We start from the raw sequence: 20,000 nt of genomic DNA on the forward strand, positions 1-20,000 counted from the left end.
AATGTTCTAAGATTTAGGAAGTCAGCAAAGATTACAAGAAATTCAAAAACACTTCCTGCCTATTATAAGAAAAGAATCCCCTGTTGTCATACTTACACTGTAGGCTGATTCACAAAGGCATTTTTCTGAAGCCTGTAAGCTGAGTAGCTGGGAAAAGACCCTGATTCCAAAGAGACTCCTTGTACAGAAGCAAAATTCTTTTCTGTCAAGTTGTATGCTTCAAGCATCTTAAAACCTTTTTATTGGAAAGGAAAGGGAAATGTTAAAATGAATTAATTTTAATTGTTTTATTATTCAAAACTTGAAATAAATTAACCAAATGCTTACCTGGTGAGGTGTAGCCATCCAAATAAATGAGTGGGCAACCTAGAACATATAATTTTTTTAAGTATGTTTCACTAACATGATATGTAGATATTATATATGCAGAGAAAGCAGCTCTGTATTTAAGTAATGAAATTTTTCATTCATTTATTTAAAAAATAACTTATCAATCTAACCTTCTGTGATGTTTCTTATAAACTTCCTATGTGTAAGAAAAATTATACTGGTCAATGTGACAAATGCTTCCTGAACCTTCTCTATGGTAATTTGAAATTTCAGTGTTCTTAAGAATAATAGAATTAAAGGGGAAACTTTTAGATTTTTTCAATATAATAAAGAACTTGTCTCCCAGGAAAATGTTAGCTATATGCAGAGGTACAAGGAGTTCAACCCTATCCAACCATCTTCTCTGCAAAGCACCAGAGCCTCCATGCTGGCCACCAAACATCACTCAGTGGTGAAAACTAAGTAATAATTTTCCCCTTGTCCCTCCCAGAACCTGGGGGTACCAAAGGCTAGCATCCATGGCCATGTAAGGTTGAAAGGAGGTAATGCCACCACTCTACCCACTTTCACCAAAGCATTCTGCACTTCAGCATAGAGTTTTCAATTGAATAAGAGGCCCCACAATTTTGAAATTTAGTGAACTGCTGAAGTTTCTTTACTACTGCCACATCTAACTAAAGTTCTGAGTTTTTAATATGATGTTTGATGAGGGAAAATACACTGGTAAAGCACACTCCTGCCTTGGATAAGGGGGCTGCACTGGCCACATAACTATATCCATAATCTAATACCCCAGGTATCAGTGCTAATGGATAGGGAAGAGAATAAATTGATTTAAACAATCAGTCTTTGGTCCTCCTTGTATCTTATACAAGGAACTCTGGTGGTGTAGTGGTTAAGGCATTTGGCTTCTAAACAAAAGGACAGAGGTTCAAATACCACCAGCTGCTCCATGGAAGAAAGATGAAGTAGTCTGCTTCCATAAGGTCACTATGGAGTCAGAATCAACTCAATGGCAGTGAATTTGGTTGTTGGTTTTGTATCTTATACAGTGGACTTGGTATAATAAGAAAAAGCTAAATCAATACCCAAATGGAACCAAGAGAATTTCTATGGAGCACATAAGTATAAATCATGTTTTTCTTATTCTTTTGAAGCACAGATGTTGACAGAACAAATACCAATTGATTACTAATAGGGAAAACCTTCATCTCACGGAAACATTTCTATATATGCAGTTCTAAACTGCAGATTAATTTACTCAAAGGTCACAGGATGTTGGAATGGTGGAAAAAGAATATATTCAAACACTTTATTTCCATACAAGGAATTTACATCTTCAAGGCTAAAAATGGACTCAGACAAGCACATATTTAGCATGATGTCAATAGGAACAATGATTCATCAGGTTCTCAAATAATTTTCCAGGATCTATTTATGTACAGACTTGATCCCATAAAGGATAGAAAATTGTCTACTAAGTAATTATTCTCTAAAACAAATAAGATTTTGGATCCATGTCGACCATGACTTACTTGAAGTGGCAGTTTCACAAACAAATGTAATAAGGTTGTCCTCAATCTTCTCAAAAGACTCAAAGTCATCCACAATGAACACATGCCTTTCACTTGGTTTGCTGGCAATGTTGGCAAGCTCATTGTAGTCAACATCAGCGACACCAACTACAAAGACACTGAACCCTGTGGAGTAGAATTTATAGAGTTAATTACATATCCCCTTTTCCTTTCTTCATTGTTTGAACAATTCAGAAGAAAATCTTATCAGAAAAGATGCTCTATTTTGTTAGGACTTGTTCAGCAAGTCCTTTTATTTGACATAAACTCTCCTCAATGAATAAGTAGTTTTCCCAAGTCTCCCTATTTTCTGGTTTATGAAATTCAATTAATCAGATTTCCTCAAACAAAATCCTAATGATTAAATGATGGAAATTTTAATAGCAGGAAGACTTAATGTGGTACATATTTCCTTCCACAGATCCACAGCTCTAATGTACCCATAAATTCTGCAGCTCTCTTAGGCACCATTAACATTTAAATTTGTGACTCAGAAACCAAGAATGGGCTCATTTTACAATTGGAATTCTCAAAGCCAATTTCTTTAATGACCTCAGGCACAAAAGAAGCCCTTTGGCCACCTTTAAAATGGAATTTACAACTCCCACTGGCAATAAACTCAGATTTATTTATTTAGGCTAATGAAAATAAAGTTTTCACTCTAAAGTTTAATTTGACATCAGAAAAAATAAGCAAAATATATGAAAAGGAATTAGAGATATAATTAGAGATTGATTAGGTTTTGAGGAGCAATCCATAACCCAAAACTTAAATCAGTTAGAAGCCCAAAGTATGGAGAAATATACTCAAAATCTGTCTAGTAACATAATGGCAATAAATTACAGAAAGATCAGCATGAAGAAAAACCTCTGTTGAAAGAAAAGATTATAATTTAGTACTATCACTAATCCCAAATCATAATTTTAGGCAAAGAATCATGTATGTGCAGGTGACAAATTGTATGTAACAAAGTACAATTTACTCGGTGGATCACACATAGTCATGAATTCTCTCTAAAATATGTCCACCTTGTCCCCTGCTTGGGTTGGGTGGAGAGGATGGATCTACTGAAAGTACTAGAAAGATCTAGTTGCCCTCCTTGGGTTTCCGAGGTGGTGTCTCTATGGAAGTAGATCGTCCAATCTTCCTTCTGAGGAGTGGCTGGTGGGTTTGAACCACCAGCTTTCTGGTTAGCAGTCAAATGCTTCAAGCACTATGCCACCAGAGCTCCCAGTTTCATCTCTAACAATCCTAAATAACTAAACCAAACAGCAGTATTGCTGAGAGGTTGTCAGTATGGTAAAATGGTAACATCTGCCCCAAAGTTGTCTCCCTGAGGCCTCACTACTCCATTGCAGTGTACCCTTCAGCAATCTACATGAGGTCTGCATCTGCAAAGACTACAGGCTTCCTTGTGTCTCTCCTTGTACAGAAACCAGCATCAACATTCATTTCTGCTTTGCCCCTTAATAGACTGAATCATTATACAAAGAATACACTATGTACTTTATGAGCATATACCAAACCATTCTGCAATTAAATATAAACATAACAAGGAACAGAGCACAGGGCTAAACAGGAACAATAAAGTAACATCAGCATTGCTGGTCCTTTGCAATCATCCCTGAGCATTTATAACATTTAAGATAATGAATACAACCACTAGGCTTAAATTCATGACAGTACTTACCTGACTGTTGGATGACCAAAGCTGCCTTCTTGACCTCATCCTGTGACCTACCATCTGTGACCACAACCAGCACCTTGGGGACATTCTTTCTCATGCCGCTCTCCCAAGTCAAGACCTTTTCCTTGATAAATGTGAGGGCCTTGCCTACAGAATATGGCATAGAACATTTTAGTGTCATCTCAGTGAAAGCTATCCTAACGCCATTGGTCATGCTCAACTGATAAGAATATGGACAATGGAGTGAGATTACACACTCAATTCTACTACAAGAAACACATTGAAGAGTTGAGGTTTCTGAGTACTCTGATTAACTGTACCTGTTCTTGTGTTGCCTCCTCTGTACCTAATATTCTGGAGGGCCCCGAGGGCTTGGGCCTTGTCATTGTATGTGTTCAGCTTGAATTCAGACTTAACTTCATCACTGTATTGCACAAATGAAACCTGAAAGGAAATGTAATTTGTTTGTGAACATAATGCATCTTATTTTTTATTTATACAGTATATATATTTCAATCTTCTAGGGATTTTTACAGCTGCAGAATGGGAAAAAAAGGAGTATCTCAAACCTTAGAAAATATTATAAGCCATTTGTAGCTAATATTATAACACTGGCTACTGTTGTCTCATTAACTTCTCTAATTTCTAATTATTATATGTTAATATTAAAAATGCAAATATCAATAATTGATATTGTTGTTGTTGTTAGGTGCCACCAAGTCACCTCCTACTCATAGTGACCCTACGCATGTATAACAGAACAAAACACTGCCTGGTACTGTGCCAACCTCACAATCCTTGCTATACTGAGCCCATTGTTGCAGCCACTTTGTCAATCCATCTTGTTGAGGGCCATCCCCTTTTTCATTGGCCCTCCACTTTACCAAGCATGATATCCTTCTCTAGGGAATGATCCCTTCTGACAACATGACCAAAGTAGGCCAGATGAAGCCTGGCCATTCTTGCTTCCAAGGAGCATTCTTGCTGTTCTTCCTCCAGGACAGATTTGTTAGTTCTTTTAGCAGTCCATGGTAGTTTCAGTACTCTTCACCAACACCACAATTCAAAACACCAACTCTTCTTCGATCTTCCTTATTCATTGTCCAGCTCTCACATGCATATGATGCAATTGAAAACACCATGGCTTGAATTAGGTGCACCTTAGTCTTCAAGGAGACATCTTTCCTCTTCAGCACTTGAAAGATATCTTTTGCAGTAGATTTGCCCAATGCAATATGTCGTCTGATGTCTTGACTGCTGCTTCCATTGGTGTCGATTGTAGAACCAAGTAATATGAAGTCTTTGACAATTTCAATATTTTCTACATTTATCATGATGCTACTTATTGGTCCATTTGTCAGGATGTTTGTTTTCTTTATATTGAGGTGTACTCCATACTGCAGACTGTAGTCTACCATCTTCATCAGCAAGTGCTTCAAGTCATCCTCACTTTCTGCAAGCAAAGTTGTGTCATCTGCATATCTCAGGTTGTTAATGAGCCTTCCTCCAATCCTGATGCCATGTTCTTCTTCATATATCAGCTTCTCAGATTATTGGCTCAGCATACAGATTGAATAAGTATGGTGAAAGGATATAACTCTGACGCACTCCCTTCCTGATTTTAAACCATGCAATATCCCGTTATTCTGTTCAAATGACAGTCTCCTGATCTATGCACAGGTTCCTCGTGAGTACAATTAAGTGTTCTGGAATTCCCATTCTTCTCAATGTTATCCATAATTTGTTATGATCCACACAATCGAATGCTTTTGCATAGTCAATAAAACACAAGTAAACATGTTTCTGGTATTATTTGCTTTCAGCCAAGATCCATCTGATATCACCAATGATATCCCTGGTTCCACATCCTCTTCTGAATCCAGCTTGTATTTCAGGAAGTTCTCTGTCAATATACTGCTGCAACCATTTCTGAATTATCTTCAGTAAGATTTCACTTTCATGTGATATTAATGATATTGTTCAATAATTTCCATATTCTGTGGGATCACCCTTCTCTGGAATGGGTACAAATATGGATCTCTTCCGGTCAGTTAACCAGGTAGCTGTCTTCCAAATCTCTTGGTATAAGTGATAAATGTATCACATGCCTTATCTGGGATGTAAGAAGGAATTGGAAAATCTGGAGACTGGTTAGAAATGAGAACATTCCACCTTGAACTCACCGTTCTTAGCCAACTACTCCTTCTCATAAATCATTCTTCATCGATATGTATAAAAATTCTGCATGTATAATAATAATCAGTACTTATCAAAAACTTAGTGATACAGTGGGAAGAGTATAAGCTTTATAGTAAGGATTCTCTAGACTCAAATCCTAACTCTGCCAATTAATAGCTATCTGATCATGAGCAATTTCCCTATATTTTTGGGCTTTGGTTTCCTTATTGATAAAACAAGGATAATTATGATTACCTTCTAGGGTTGTTTTAAGAGGTAATAATCATATATACAAGGTGGCTGATACATAAAATATGATAGTTATGTTTTATTATATTGTTGTTGTTATGTGCTGTCGAGTCGGACCTGACTCATAGCGACCCCTCCTTGGGTTTCTGAAGTGGTATCACTATGGAAGTAGATTGCCCAACCTTCCTTCCAAGGAGTGGCTGGTGGGTTTGAACCCACCTTCTGGTTAGTAGTCAATTGCCTTAGGCACTATGCTACCAGATTTAAAATACTAAAAAATTTAAATGACTTAGTTTTTGCTACATTAAATTAAGAATATAATTATGGTGATATATATTTTACTTGGATTGGGATAGTGGCCACAGGATTACATGAGGATTTGAAATTTGGCATATTATATAAAATATATTTGGTATATATTTCAATTATAGTTATAACATAATTTGATATTATTTATGTCAAAATATTTCATTTTCATGAAGTCTTTAAGAGGCCAAATAAAGAAATACAAACTGCTAAAGTAAAAAAGAAAATTCACCCAGAAGAATGGGGAAGGGAGGCAACATTTCTGTCAATAGAAAAGACTCGCACAGATGCACTGAACATGTAAAATGATGCTTACTATAATAGCAATATCACCACTCATCTGTCAGTTTGTCATACTGTGTTGGCTTATGTGTTGCTGTGAGGCTGGAAGCTATGTCAACAGCATTTCAAGTACCAGCACAGTCACCCATGGTGGACAGGTTTCAGTAGAACTTCCAGATTAAAACAGACTTGGAAGAAGGCAGGCCATCCACTTCTAAAAAAAAACTGGCCACTGAACACCTTATGAATCGCAGTGAAATACTGTCTGGTATATTACTAGAGAACTTTATGAATAACAGTGAAATATTGTCTGATATAAGCCAGACGATAAGCCCCTCAGGTTGGAAAGAACTCAGACTATGACTGGTGAAGAGCTGCTTCCTCAAAGTAGAGTCAACATTAATGACATGAATGGAGTAAAGTTTTTTAGACCTTCACCTGCTGATGGGGCATGACTCAAAATGAGAAGAAACAGCTGCAAACATTCATAAATGGAATATGGAATGTACAAAGTATGAATCTAAGAAAAATGGAAGTTATCAAAAATGAACTGGGACACATAAAGATCAATATCCTAGGCATTAGTGATATGAACTGGTATTGGCCATTTTGAATCAGACAATCATGTAGTTTACTATGCTGGAAATGAGAAATGAAAAGGAGGAGCATGGCATTCATTGTCAAAAAGAACATTTCAAGATCTATGCTGGCATGATAGGATAATATCTATATGGTTACAAGGAAGACCAGTTAATACTACTATTATTTAAACTTACACACCAACCACTACAACCAAAGATGAAGAAATTGAAGATTTTTACCAACTCCTGCAGTATGAAATTGACCAAACATGCAATAAAGATGCATTGATAGTTACTGGTGACTGAAATGCAAAAGTTGGAAACCAAGAAGCAGCTTTGGTAATTGGAAAATATGGCCTTAGTGATAGACATGATGCCAGTGATTGCATGATAGAATTCTGAAGACCAACAACTTCTTCATTGTAAACACCTTTTTTCAATCACATAAATGGTGACTATGCACATGGACCACTCCAGATGGCATGCACAGGAATTAAATTGACTATATCTGTGAAAAGAGGTGATGGAGAAGCTCAGTATTATTAGGCAGAGCAATGCCAGGAGGTGAGTGTGGAAGAGACAATCTGTTACTCACATACAAGTTCAAGTTGAAGCTGAAGAAAATTAGAACAAATCCAAGAGAGCCAAAATACAACCTTGATTATATCCCACCTGAATTTAGAGACCATCTAAAGAACAGATTGATGCATTGAGCACCAAAGACCAAACCAGATGAGTTGTGGGATGACATCAAGGACATTATACAAGAAGAAAGCAAAAGGTCATTAAAAAGACAGGAAAGGAAGAAAAGACCAAAATGGATGTCAGAAGAGACTCTGAAACTTGCTCTTGAATGGAGAGTAGCTAAAAGCAATGGAAGAAATGATGAAATAGAAGAGCTGAACAAAAGATTTCAAAGGGCAGCTCAAGAAAACCAAGTAAAGTATAATAATGAAATGTATAAAGACCTGGAGTAAGGGAAGAACACACTTGGCATTTCTCAATCTGAAAGAACTGAAGAAAAAATCCAAGCTTAGAGTTGCAATACTGAAGGATTCTTTGGGCAAAATATTGAATGATGCAGGAAGTGTCAAAAGAAGATGGAAGGAATACACAGAGTCACTGTACCAAAAAGAATTAGTTGATGTTCTACTGTTTCAGGAGATAGCATATGATGAAGAACCAATGGTGCTGAAGGAAGAAGTCCTAGCTACACTGAAGGAATCAGTGAAAAACAAACCCTCAGGAATTGACAGGATACGCAGAGATGTTTCAAAAAATGGATGCAGCACTAAAGATGCTTACTCATTTATGCCAAGAAATTTGGAAGACAGTTACCTAGCCAGTCAACTGGAAGAGATCTATATTTGTGCCCATCCCAAAGAAAGGTAATCCAACAAAATGCAGAAATTTTCAAACAATATCATTAATATCACATGTAAGTAAAATTTTGCTGAAGACAATTCAAAAACTGTTGTAGCAGTATATTGACAGGGTACTTCAGAAATTCAAGCTAGATTCAGAAGAGGACATGGAACAAGGGATATCACTACTCATGTAAGATGGATCTTGGCTGAAAGAAAAGAATACCAGAAAGATGTTTACCTGTGTTTCCTTGACCATGCAAAGAAATTTGTTATGTGGATCATAACAAATTATGGATAACATTGCAAAGAATGAGAATTCCAGAACACTTCATTGTGCTCATGAGGAACCTGGAAATAGACCAAGAGGCTGTCATTGAAACAGAACAAGGGGATACTGAGTGGTTTAAAATCAGGAAGCGTGTGTATCAGGGTTGTATATTTTCACCATACTTATTCAACCCGTATAAAACCAAAAAAACTAACTCACTGCCGTCAAGTCAAACCTGACTCATAGTGAACCATCCTTGGGTTTCCGAGGCAGTATCACTACAGAAATAGATTGCCCAACCTTACTTCCAAGGAGTGGCTGGTGGGTTTGAACCGCCAGTCTTCTGGTTAGCAGTCAAATGCCTTAGGCACTATATACTCAGCAAATAATCTGAGAAGCTGGACTATCGGAAGAAGAACGCAGAATCAGGATGGGAGGAAGAGTCATTAACAACCTGTGATATGCAGATGACACAACCTTGCTTCCTGAAAGTGAGGATGACTTGAACCAGTTACTGATGAAGAGCAAAGACTAGAGTCTTCAGTAGGGATTATACCTCAACATAAAAAAAAAAAAAAAATCCTCACAACTGGATCAATAAGCAACATCACAATAAATGGAGAAAAGACTGAAGTCGTCAGGGATTTCTTTTTACTTGGATCCACAATCAACACCTATGGAAACAGCAATCAAGAAATCAGACGTCACATTGCACTGGGCAAATCTGCTGCAAAAGACCTCTTTAAAGTGTTAAAGAACAAAGATGCCACTTTGAAGATTAAGGTACACCTGACCATGTGCTTTTCAATAGCTTCTTCTATATGTGAAAGCTGAACAATGAATAAGGAAGACCAAAGAAAAGTTTGTGCCTTTGTATTGTGGTGTTGGCAAAAAATACTGAAAATACCATGAACTGCCAGAAGAACAAACAAATCTGTCCTGGAAGAAATGCAGCTGGAATTCTCCTCAGAAACAAGAATGTCCAGATTTTATGTCACCTACTTTGGTCATGTTGTCAGAAGGGACTAGTCCCTGGAGAAGTATGTCATGCTTGGTAAAGTAGAGGACAGCAAAAAAGGGGAAGACCCTCAACAAAATGGCTCAGGCAATGCCTGTAGCAAGGGCTCAAGCATAGCAAGGACTGTGAACATGGCACAGGACCAGGCAGTGTTTTGTTCTATTGTACATAGGGTCGCTATGAGTTGCAGCCAACTTGCTGTAATAACAACAACATAATAGCAATAAAGATGAAGTACTTCAGGAGTATAGCATGCCTAAAACTATCAAGGAAGCCACTCCAGATGGGGTGGAATTTGAAGTGGGTCTTTAAGGATGCAGAGTCTAGGAAGTAGCTAATAATAGCTTTAAATAGATTTTCAGAAGTGTCTGGGAAGACCTTCCACAAAAGAAGTTTAGAGTCACTTGTCCTGAGTGTTTGGTTCATGGGTATGTTTGAAGTGGTAGAGGAAATCCTGGGCTTTAAGGGAGGTTAGAATAAATGATTACTTCTTTGACCTTCTCATGGAAATATAAATATCTCTCAGTTTCTAGTCAAATAAAATTTGGAGTGATTCCATAGTAAAATGATTGGTGGTTATAGTTTTTAGAAAACAAAATATTCTTTGAGTCAATAATAGACATTCTTCTAGTGAAGGTAATATCTGAAATGTAATGTTAGAGGAGGTAGCAGGGTTACACACACCCACTCCCATCACTATTCATCACTAATTCTTCAAAGTGCACATGGTATAACCATCACTATACATTTAATTTCCAGAACATGGATGACCTTTTAAGGAAAGGTATCATTGTTGGAAGTTTTAGGCAGGAGTTTAGAGTCAGGAACCACTGAACTTTCCAATAGCAATATCATCAAGCCAAGGAAAATAACTACAAGAACATATATTTTGCTATTTATTTTTTATACTTACTCCTTCTCAAAAACTCATCTTAAAGAAAATAGCAAATAGTAACGGTGAAAATGTAGTTTATATTGAAAGGTCTATCAACTTAAAAAGAAAAGCTCAAAGGAAATAGGAAAACATTACAAATGAATAGCACCTGTGGAATGACATTCACCTGAATTCCAGCAGGATTGACTTCATCAAAGGCTCCCACAGTATTGAAGATGAATTTTACAACTTTGTTAAAATTATCATCTCCAATACTCCAAGAGGCATCAGTCAAGAACACAATATCTGCCTTGGCTCCTTTGCATACTAGAGGGGAAAAAAAAAAAAAAGAAGAAGAAGATGCTCCAAATCTCATTAATGCAGTCATTCAAGTGAAATTACATAATTGAAAAGTGTTCTATAACATCTATCTACTCAAAGTGTGGTCTGGTATCAACATCACCTAGAGAGTGCTAAAAATGCTGAATCATAGGCCCTACCTCAGGCTTCCTAAAATCATAATCAGCAATAACAAGATGTCCACGTGATTCATATATGCAACAATGTTTGAAAAGCTCTGGTCTACCTCTCAATTGTTCTTCTGTGCTATAGAGTGCATTTCAAGTGATAGTGACCCCGTATGACAGAGTGGAACTGCCTCGTGGGGTCATTTTCATTTCTGTTACAGCCAACTGCTTAACCATTGCACCAGCAGGGATCCCTGGCTCTCAATTACAGTTCTTTTTAATTCACTGTGCAAATAAAAAGTCTTTCTTCTTGTAACTCTTCAAGTAGCTTCACACAATAAATGAGAGGGAAATCAAATGAAAAGCAACGATTTTCAGAGTTTAGAAGAGCCATCAATGGGTTGAATGTTTTATAAAATAACTATCAAAGATTTGGTGCAAAAAATGGGTTTTTCAATTTTAAATCAGACCACTAGAATCATATGATGCGGATATTTTTAAAATTTTTAATTTAATTTAGCCTCGGAGGCTCAATTCTGAAAAAAGAAAATTTTAATAAAACTTTGGTGTATAAAAAACTCAACATGTTTTTAAACCAAGATTACTTACTGAATTTTTCTCAAACATTTAATTTCAAGAAATCTATTATTATTTTGAAGGAGCACTGGTGGCACAGTGGTAAAGGCATTCAGCTGCTGACCAAAATGTTGGCAGTTTGAACCCACCAGCCACTCTGTGGGAAAAAGGTGAGGCAGTCTGCTTCTGTAAAGATTTACAGCCTTGGAAACCCTCTGGGGAAGTTCTCTTCTATCCTATAGGGTCTCTATGAGTCAGAATCTACAATACCAGTGGGTTTGGTCTTTTGGTATTATTATTTTATCCCATAGTAATAAAATTTTAGTTCTTAATTTTTTATTATTTAATAGGTTTAATGGAGTTATAACATTCTAGATACTTCTAATATAAAGGAAAAATACTTTTGAAACCAGAAATGCTATATGTTAAACAGTAGAAAAAGAATGTGGGAAAAGATTAAACCAGTAGTTAATTAGCTTAAACTTAATTTGATAAAGCTGAAGAATTACTGAGACCAGCTTTAATAACACAAGTCTGTCTTTTTTTTCACCAGTTCACTGCAAGTGATTATTAAATCTCAAACTTTGGTGAAAGAAAACTTTCTAGCTTTGTGTAATGAGTAGATCCTAAGCACTTCTCAAGTCAGAAGCCAGGAATTCCCAAGCCAAAGAAAGAGGTACTGGAGGTCAGGTCACAGGTACAGCCAAAAGGTTCACAGTGCCTGTTGATGTCAGCCTCCAGGGTAAAGAAATGCTCACCAAGTGACTAGAGACTATGTAAAGTATTTTAATATCAGTAGACCTTAATCTGCAAAATTAAGGGAACAGAGTCCCAACCAAAGAGCTAGAGTAGTTGTTTTTTAAAAAAAAAAAAAAAAAATGCCATTGAATCAATTCTGACTCATAGGGACCCTACAGGAGAGAGTAGGAAAGAGCCCCATAAGGTTTCCAAGGCTGTAAATCTTTATGAGAGCAGATTGCCTCATCTTCTTCCATGGAGCAGCTGGTGGGTTCAAGCTACTGACCTTTTTGGTTAGCAGCTGAATGCTTTAACCACTATACCATGAGAGCTCCTTTAGGACTGGATTACTGCTAATCCTTACCTTTAATCTAAAAACCCCTCAGCAAAAATAATAAATTAAAAAATGTACTATGTAAATGGTAAATGATCTATATGCAGCATAAATAAGAAATCCATAAATCTCTATCAGCTAAATTTATTGCCTAATTAGCTGTACTTACCATCCCGGGCTGGTGGAATTGTAGGAGGGGGAGGAGGTGTGGGTGGCTCAGTAGGAGCTTCAGTTGGTTTTACAGCTAAAATGAAAAAATAATAATAATTAGAAAAGCACAACATGTGCACATTTCATAGCATAAAAAGAAAATTTTAACAGCAATTTAAGTCCTCAATCACAAATCAAATCTTAGAAAATAAGAATCTAGCTCTAATGGCACTGGCATACTGAGGTTTCTATTCAATCCAAACTTGTTATCACTGAGGCCATTCAACATCAACAACAGCTGCAGAAATTAAAGCAAAGATGCAAAGAGAGAGCTTCAGACCCTCAGATAAGGTCAAATGAATAAAAGTCACTTAATATGGATGCAGATTTACCTTCTCATTGTCAACTAGAGCCATCTCTCCCCACTTTAGCCTTTTCCTTAAAATAAGGCCAATTCTGTAACAGAGATCACAGAAATGGCTGCAGATAAAGGTCCTGAAAACAGCCACACACCCATCTTCAGGAACCTGCCATCACTACAGCTCACTGGAGGGGAGAAGTATCTGCCCAGGTATGAAGTCTCAAGGAGCCACTTAAGTCCCTCACATTCCAAGCATTCTGTTCTAAAGCCTTTACAAAGAGCTCTCAGATTAGTCAAAAACTTACTGGTATGTTCTCTGACAGGAACCCCTGGTCCCTCAAGATTTGGTGTCTGCACAAAAACAGTGACACCATATTCAGTGTCTGGTGAAAGGCCAGTGAAGCAGTGACTGGTTTCTGATCCACGCACTGTAATTTCTTGTCCTCTGGTTCCTGAATATGACAACAAAGGAAAATGCCAATGTCATCATCAGTTATATTTAAAGACATATTTTGTTTATCATTTGATAAACAAAACAGCTTCTTCTTTACTGAAATTTAAAGTGTTGATACTATGTGTTTCAGTTTATTTATTTATTTATTTATTTATTTATTTTTGCACACGTACCATCTGCAGGGTTTAGTTTTAGTCTGTAGGAGGTGGCTGCCCGGTGAGGTGACCATCTGACACAGAATGTATCCCACCCCACCTGGTAAGTTTTCAGATCTGTTACATTCAAATACACTACAAAAAGAAAAAAGAAAGAAAATAGCTAACTTCATATATAAGAAAACAGACATTTAATCATAATACAACTTTAAAACTGTAGCTAAAAAAAAATCTGAAATCTTATTGTTTCCTTATATGAAACATACATGAAAATGTAGTACAGCTAAAACAGACCTCCCTTTCCATCGTTTGCAAGTGAAGGAGATTCTCTTCACTACTGGAGTCCCTCTCGATGCTATGATGCTATGAATATCAAAGGTGTCTCAACAAAATGAGTAAGAAATTTTTCTGACAGGCTCTCTTCTAAGTTATCTAAGTACTTGGTGACAAGGAACTCTAACTGTAGGCCAAAGTCAGTAATCACGGCATTTCTGTGAAAACTTCAAATTCAATCAATGTATTTAGGTAATATATGCTTTAACATGGAATGTCAAGAAAAAACTAAATAGCATCACGACTAATTTAACAGGTCATTTATGCATGCAATGACCATTTCTACAATCTTTATTTGTTAAGATTCAAAATATAATCTTATATGAAATAAACATCATTTCTTCATCATAAACATTTTTTTCATGTAACATATTATTTATGGGTTTCATTAGGTATCTTATTTAACTGTAGACACAGAAAAGTCTTTCTACCAAGAGCTGAGAAAATATACATATGTTAAGAAATAAAATTAAATCAGGCTATCCTGGTAAGTTGCACTATACTTTTTCTTACAACCATGAAAAGATGTGTGACTCACAGGTAGTGCCTTTATCAGTCAAGGGAACACTGAGTCCAGAATCATACTGAGCATAAACATTCACATCATAGGTGGTGCTGGGATTGAGATTATGTAATGTGTATGATGTCACTTCTCCAACAAAGACTTCCATGGGCTCATTGGAACCTTTGATCACAATCACAGAAATATGCTATTATTAGCCTAAGATTTTTCTTAAAATTAAAGATCTTAACTTATAGTAAAATAGCATTTTGAATAACATTAATTCCCATAGGCCATTATACACTTGGTCATTGTACAACTGCTATTTTATATGGCACATATGAAACTATAGGCAAAGACTAAACTCTTCACCTTCTTATTTGTAAAGCATAACACCATCCCTAGAATATAGTAGGTATATAATTAAATGTCCCCTTATTGAACAATTCAATCACAAAATCAACTATCCTAGGTTCTCAAGCCTCTTTTTAAGCCCCACTATGCCAGCATAGTGCTTTGTACATAGTAGGTAGGTGCTCAATAACCATTTTTCAATTTGTTTTAGCGATGGTTTAAGAACTTCTGCTTTGGACCTTGCTCCTCATAGTTTGGTTACTAAAGGTCCTCAGTTGCCAACTCATGCTGTGCCTTTAATTTACTCTCCATTTCTTATACAGGTTTACATTCCCTTTTCCTTGCCCTTTCTCCTTCAACCTTCATTTGACTCTTTTTTTTTTTCTCCCCTACTTCATATCCTTTCTGGGTACATGGAAAATCCCCTAGCAAATCTGGTATAAAAAGCATTTTTCTTTCAACCTTGCAAAGCATAACACAGAACATAGAAGCAAAGACAACAAATAACTTAGTGAAATTGATGTTGCTTTAGGTGAAAATGCCAAAGGGAAGTTGAAAGCCAGCTGTCATGAATAAACTAAAATGTATACCATCTATGCCCAAAATAGAATACCTGAACCTTATGGGAAAAATACAGAAGTTTATACTGATTAAATATGCATTATTTCATAATCATGGTAATATAAAAGATATCTGAAAACAAAAGAAAATGCTATCTGAAAACAAATGCTGCAATTTGTGCAATTTTATGGACCAAATCAGACTTTGCAGTCATGCAACTTAATGAGAATTTCAGCTAAACCCATCATAACAAGGGTATTTTGGACCTTTGGTTTAAAAAGCTATTTCCAAAAACATTACCTTTGGAGAATAGAATTGTAGAGATGCAGTAGAGAAAACTCTCATATGGTTAGAACCCCCAAATGCATTCCTGTGATGAAAAGGGTGCTTTCTTACCTACTGGCTTATACACAATTTTGTATCCAAGAACTGGTGATGGTGAAGGATCCCAGGAGACCCTGAATCTTGTATACCATTCATCAGAAATATGTATGTTCTGAGGAGGAAGTAGTCCCACTGAAAACAATCATTGGTACACATTACTGACCTTTCACTGGCACACAGGGAAAACTCAGAATTTTATGATGAATAGTGCAGTCCCATGAAATCAATTCATGAAATCCATTTAATAAGGCCCTTATCCAGCTAACAATAAAAATGGCACTAAAGTATTTAACAGAAAGCTTAGTAGTTTTCTAAAGTCAAATAGCAATTCACATGGACTTCTTGTTGTTGTTGTTATTTGCCATCGAGTCGGCCCCGACTCATAGTCGGCCCCGACTCATAGAGACCCTTCCTTGGGTTTCCGAGGCAGTATCATTACGGAAGTAGGAATGCCCAACCTTCCTTCCGAGGAGTGGCTGGTGGGTTTGAACCGCCAGCTTTCTGGTTAGCAGTCAAGTGCCTTAGGCACTATGCTACCAGAGCTCCTTCACATGGACTTAGAAACTGGTAATTTCTGGAGCAGCTCCCCAGAAGAAGGCAACTTTCAGAAGTGGTATGTTATACTGCTCAGAATTACAGAAAATAAAGAGATCTCAGACCATTTTTAGAATGTTATACATTGCAGCTCATTAGAGCCAAAGGCAATTTAGAGATTATCTAGTCCATTACCTTATCACATAAAGGAGATACTTTATACAAACTAGGAAGTGACTAAAATAATGTTCTTTTCCTATACCACCCTATCTGCTACCAGCATTTAAAAAAACAAACCAACATTGCTGTCAAGTGAGTTTCGACTCATGGTGACCTCGTGTGTTACAAAGTAGAATTACACACCATAAGGTTTTCATGGCTGTGAGTTTTCAGCAGAAGATCATCAGGCTTTCCTTCCAAGGCACTTCTGGGTGGGTTCGAACCACCGACCTTTTAGTTAGTAACCATGCCTTTAACCATGTGTACCAGCCAGGGACTCCTTACAAGAGCATTATCTAACTAAATCCTCAAGCCTCCAGAGAGATACTGTCCTCAATCTCAACTATAAGATCAACACTATTTAAGCAGCATATTAAATAGCCACTGAGCTGTTACTGACATCATCAGACAAGTAAGAAAAACATAAAGGCTAAATGATGATAATCCAACTTGAAAACTTTTCTCTCAACTCAAAAGAATCTAGAAATTTGACCCTTCCTAGAAAATTCAAGATCTAGTAAAGATTTTTATATATAAGCACAAAATTCTGAAATGTGCCATTTCCATATAGAAATGTGTCCAAATATATTCCAAGATTAGGGGAAAATGAAAAATAGGAAGTTGATAGACTCTTCCTGAGTCACAAGACTAACTCAATCAGGTAAACAACGTTGTTGTTGTTGTTATGTGCCATCGAGTCGGACCCGACTCATAGCGACCCCTCCTTGGGTTTCCGAGGCAGCGTCACTATGGAAGTAGATTGCCCCATCTTCCTTCTGAAGAGTGGCTGGTGGGTTTGAACCACCAGCCTTCTGGTTAGCAGTCAAGTGTCTGGACTTAACTGAGATGAGCTACCTCTAGTCCTGCTTTTCTTAGGAGCTTTCAAATGTTATCATTGTTGTTATTATGGGCCATCAAGTTGTCTCCAACTCATAACGACCTTATGTACAACAGAACGAAGCACTGCCTGATCCTGTGCCAGCCTCACGATCCCTACTATACCTGGGCCCATCGCTGCAGCCACCATGTCATCAATCCTGTTGAGGGCCTTCCCCTCTTTCGTTGACCCTCCATTTTACCAAGCAAGACACCCTTCTCCAGAGAATGATCCCTTCTGACAACATGACCAAAGTAGGTGAGACAAAGTCTGGCCATTCTCGCTTCCAAGGAGCATTCCAGCTGCACTTCTTCCAGGATAGATTTGTTAGTTCTAGCAGTCCACGGTACTTTCAGCATTCTTTGCCAGCACCACAACTCAAAAGCATCAACTCTTCTTCAGTCTTCCTTATTCATAGTTCAGCTCTCACATGCATATTAGGCAATTGAAAATATCATGGCTGGGGTTAGGTGCATCTTAGTCTTCAAGGAGATATCTTTGCTCTTCAGCACTTGCAAGAGGTCTTTTGCAACAGATTTTCCCAATGCAATACGTCATTTGATGTCTTGACTACTGCTTTTATTGGCATTGATTGTAGAACCAAGTAACATGAAGTTTTTGACAATTTCAATCTTTTCTCCTTTTATCATGATGCTGCTTATCAGTCCAGTTGTGAGGATGTTTGTTTTCTTTATACTGAGGTATAATCCATACTGCAGACTGTAGTCTTTCATCTTCATCAGCAAGTGCTTCAAGTCATCCTCACTTTCTGCAAGCAAAGTTGTGTCGTCTGCATATCTCTGGTTGTTAATGAGCCTTCTTCCAATCCTGATGCCTTGTTCTTTTTCATATAGTCCAGTTTTTTGGATTATTCGCTCAGCATACAGATTGAATAAGTATAGTGAAAGGATACAATCCTGATGCACTCACTTCCTGATTTTAAGCCATGTAGTATCCCATTGTTCTGTTCAAAAACAGACTCCTGTCTATGTACAGGTTCCTCATAAACACAACTAATTGTTCTGGAATTCCCATTCTTGTCAATATTATCCACAATTTGTTATGATCCACAAAATCGAATGCTTTTGCATAGTCAATGAAACACAAGTGAACATCTTTCTGGTATTCTTTGCTTTGAGCCAAGAGTCATCTAACATCAGCTATGATATCCCTCGTTCCATGTCTCCTTCTGAATCCAGGTTGCATTTCTGGAAGTTCTCCATCAATATACTATGGCAACCATCTTTGAATTATCTTCAGTAAGATTTTACTTGTGTGTGATATCAATGATATTTTTTTTATAATTTCCACATTCTGTGGATCACCTTTCTTTAAAATGGGTATAAATATGGATCTCTTCTAGTCAGTTGGCCAGGTAGCTGTCTTCCAAATCTCTTGGCAGAGCTGAGTGAATGCCTCCAGTGCAGCATCCATTTGTTGAAACATCTCAGTGGGTATCCCGTCATTCCTGGAGCCTTGTTTTTTACCAATTATTTCAGTGCAGCTTTGACTTCTTCTTTCAGTACCATTGGTTCTTGAACATATGCCACCTTCTGAAATGGATGATCATCCACCAATTCTTTTTGGTATAGTGACTCTGTGTATTCCTTCCATCTTCTTCTGATGTCTCCTGCATCATTCTATAGATTTAATGTCTCCTGCACATTTGATGTCCATAGAATCTTTCCATATTGCAACTTGAGGCTTAAATTTTTTTCTCAGTTCTTTCATCTTGAGAGATGCTGAGTGTGTGCTTCCCTTTTGGTTTTCTAACTCCACGTATTTTCACATTTCATTATAATGATTGAATTTGTCTTCTCGAGCTGCTCTTTGAAATCTTCTGTTCAGCTCTTTTATCCTGTCAATTCTTCCATCTGCTTTAGCTACTCTCCATTCAAGGGCAAGTTTCAGAGTCTCTTCTGACATCCATTTTTTTTTTTTTTTTCCTTCCTGTCTTTTTAATGACCTTTTGCTTTCTTCATGGATAATGTTCTTGATGTCATCCCACAATTCTTCTGGTTTCCAGTCATTGTTGTTCAATGTATCAAATCTATTCTTTAGATGGTCTCAAAATCCTGGACGGATATTATCAAGGTCATATTTTAGCTCTCACGCACCTGTTTTAATTGTCTTCAGCTTCAACTTGAACTTGCATATGAGCAGTTGATGGTCTGTTCCACATTCAGCTCTTGGCCTTGTTTTGGCTGAGGATATTGAGCTTCTCCATTACCTCTTGCCACAGATGTAGTCAATCTGATTCCTGTATACTCCCATCTGGTGATGTTCA

At 37.1% G+C, this 20,000-nt stretch overlaps 1 protein-coding gene across 1 annotated transcript in view; it reads right to left on the reverse strand.

Moving 5' to 3' along the window:
- COL12A1 (collagen type XII alpha 1 chain) overlaps positions 1-20,000 on the reverse strand; it is a 146,671-nt gene that overhangs the window by 36,559 nt on the left and 90,112 nt on the right. Inside the window, exons 38-48 of the mRNA XM_007953255.1 lie at positions 16,096-16,215; positions 14,821-14,967; positions 13,968-14,084; positions 13,646-13,792; positions 12,999-13,073; positions 10,902-11,041; positions 3,912-4,035; positions 3,595-3,738; positions 1,866-2,030; positions 328-366; positions 97-235 (exon numbers count right to left, since the gene is read on the reverse strand). Coding sequence (XP_007951446.1) covers positions 97-235; positions 328-366; positions 1,866-2,030; positions 3,595-3,738; positions 3,912-4,035; positions 10,902-11,041; positions 12,999-13,073; positions 13,646-13,792; positions 13,968-14,084; positions 14,821-14,967; positions 16,096-16,215 — 1,357 coding nt within the window. The remainder of the gene's footprint in view (positions 1-96; positions 236-327; positions 367-1,865; positions 2,031-3,594; positions 3,739-3,911; positions 4,036-10,901; positions 11,042-12,998; positions 13,074-13,645; positions 13,793-13,967; positions 14,085-14,820; positions 14,968-16,095; positions 16,216-20,000) is intronic.

Source organism: Orycteropus afer, unplaced genomic scaffold (genome assembly GCF_000298275.1).
Source record: "Orycteropus afer afer isolate SDZICR_OR568_19922 unplaced genomic scaffold, OryAfe1.0 scaffold00380, whole genome shotgun sequence".
Classification (NCBI taxonomy): Eukaryota; Metazoa; Chordata; class Mammalia; order Tubulidentata; family Orycteropodidae; genus Orycteropus; species Orycteropus afer.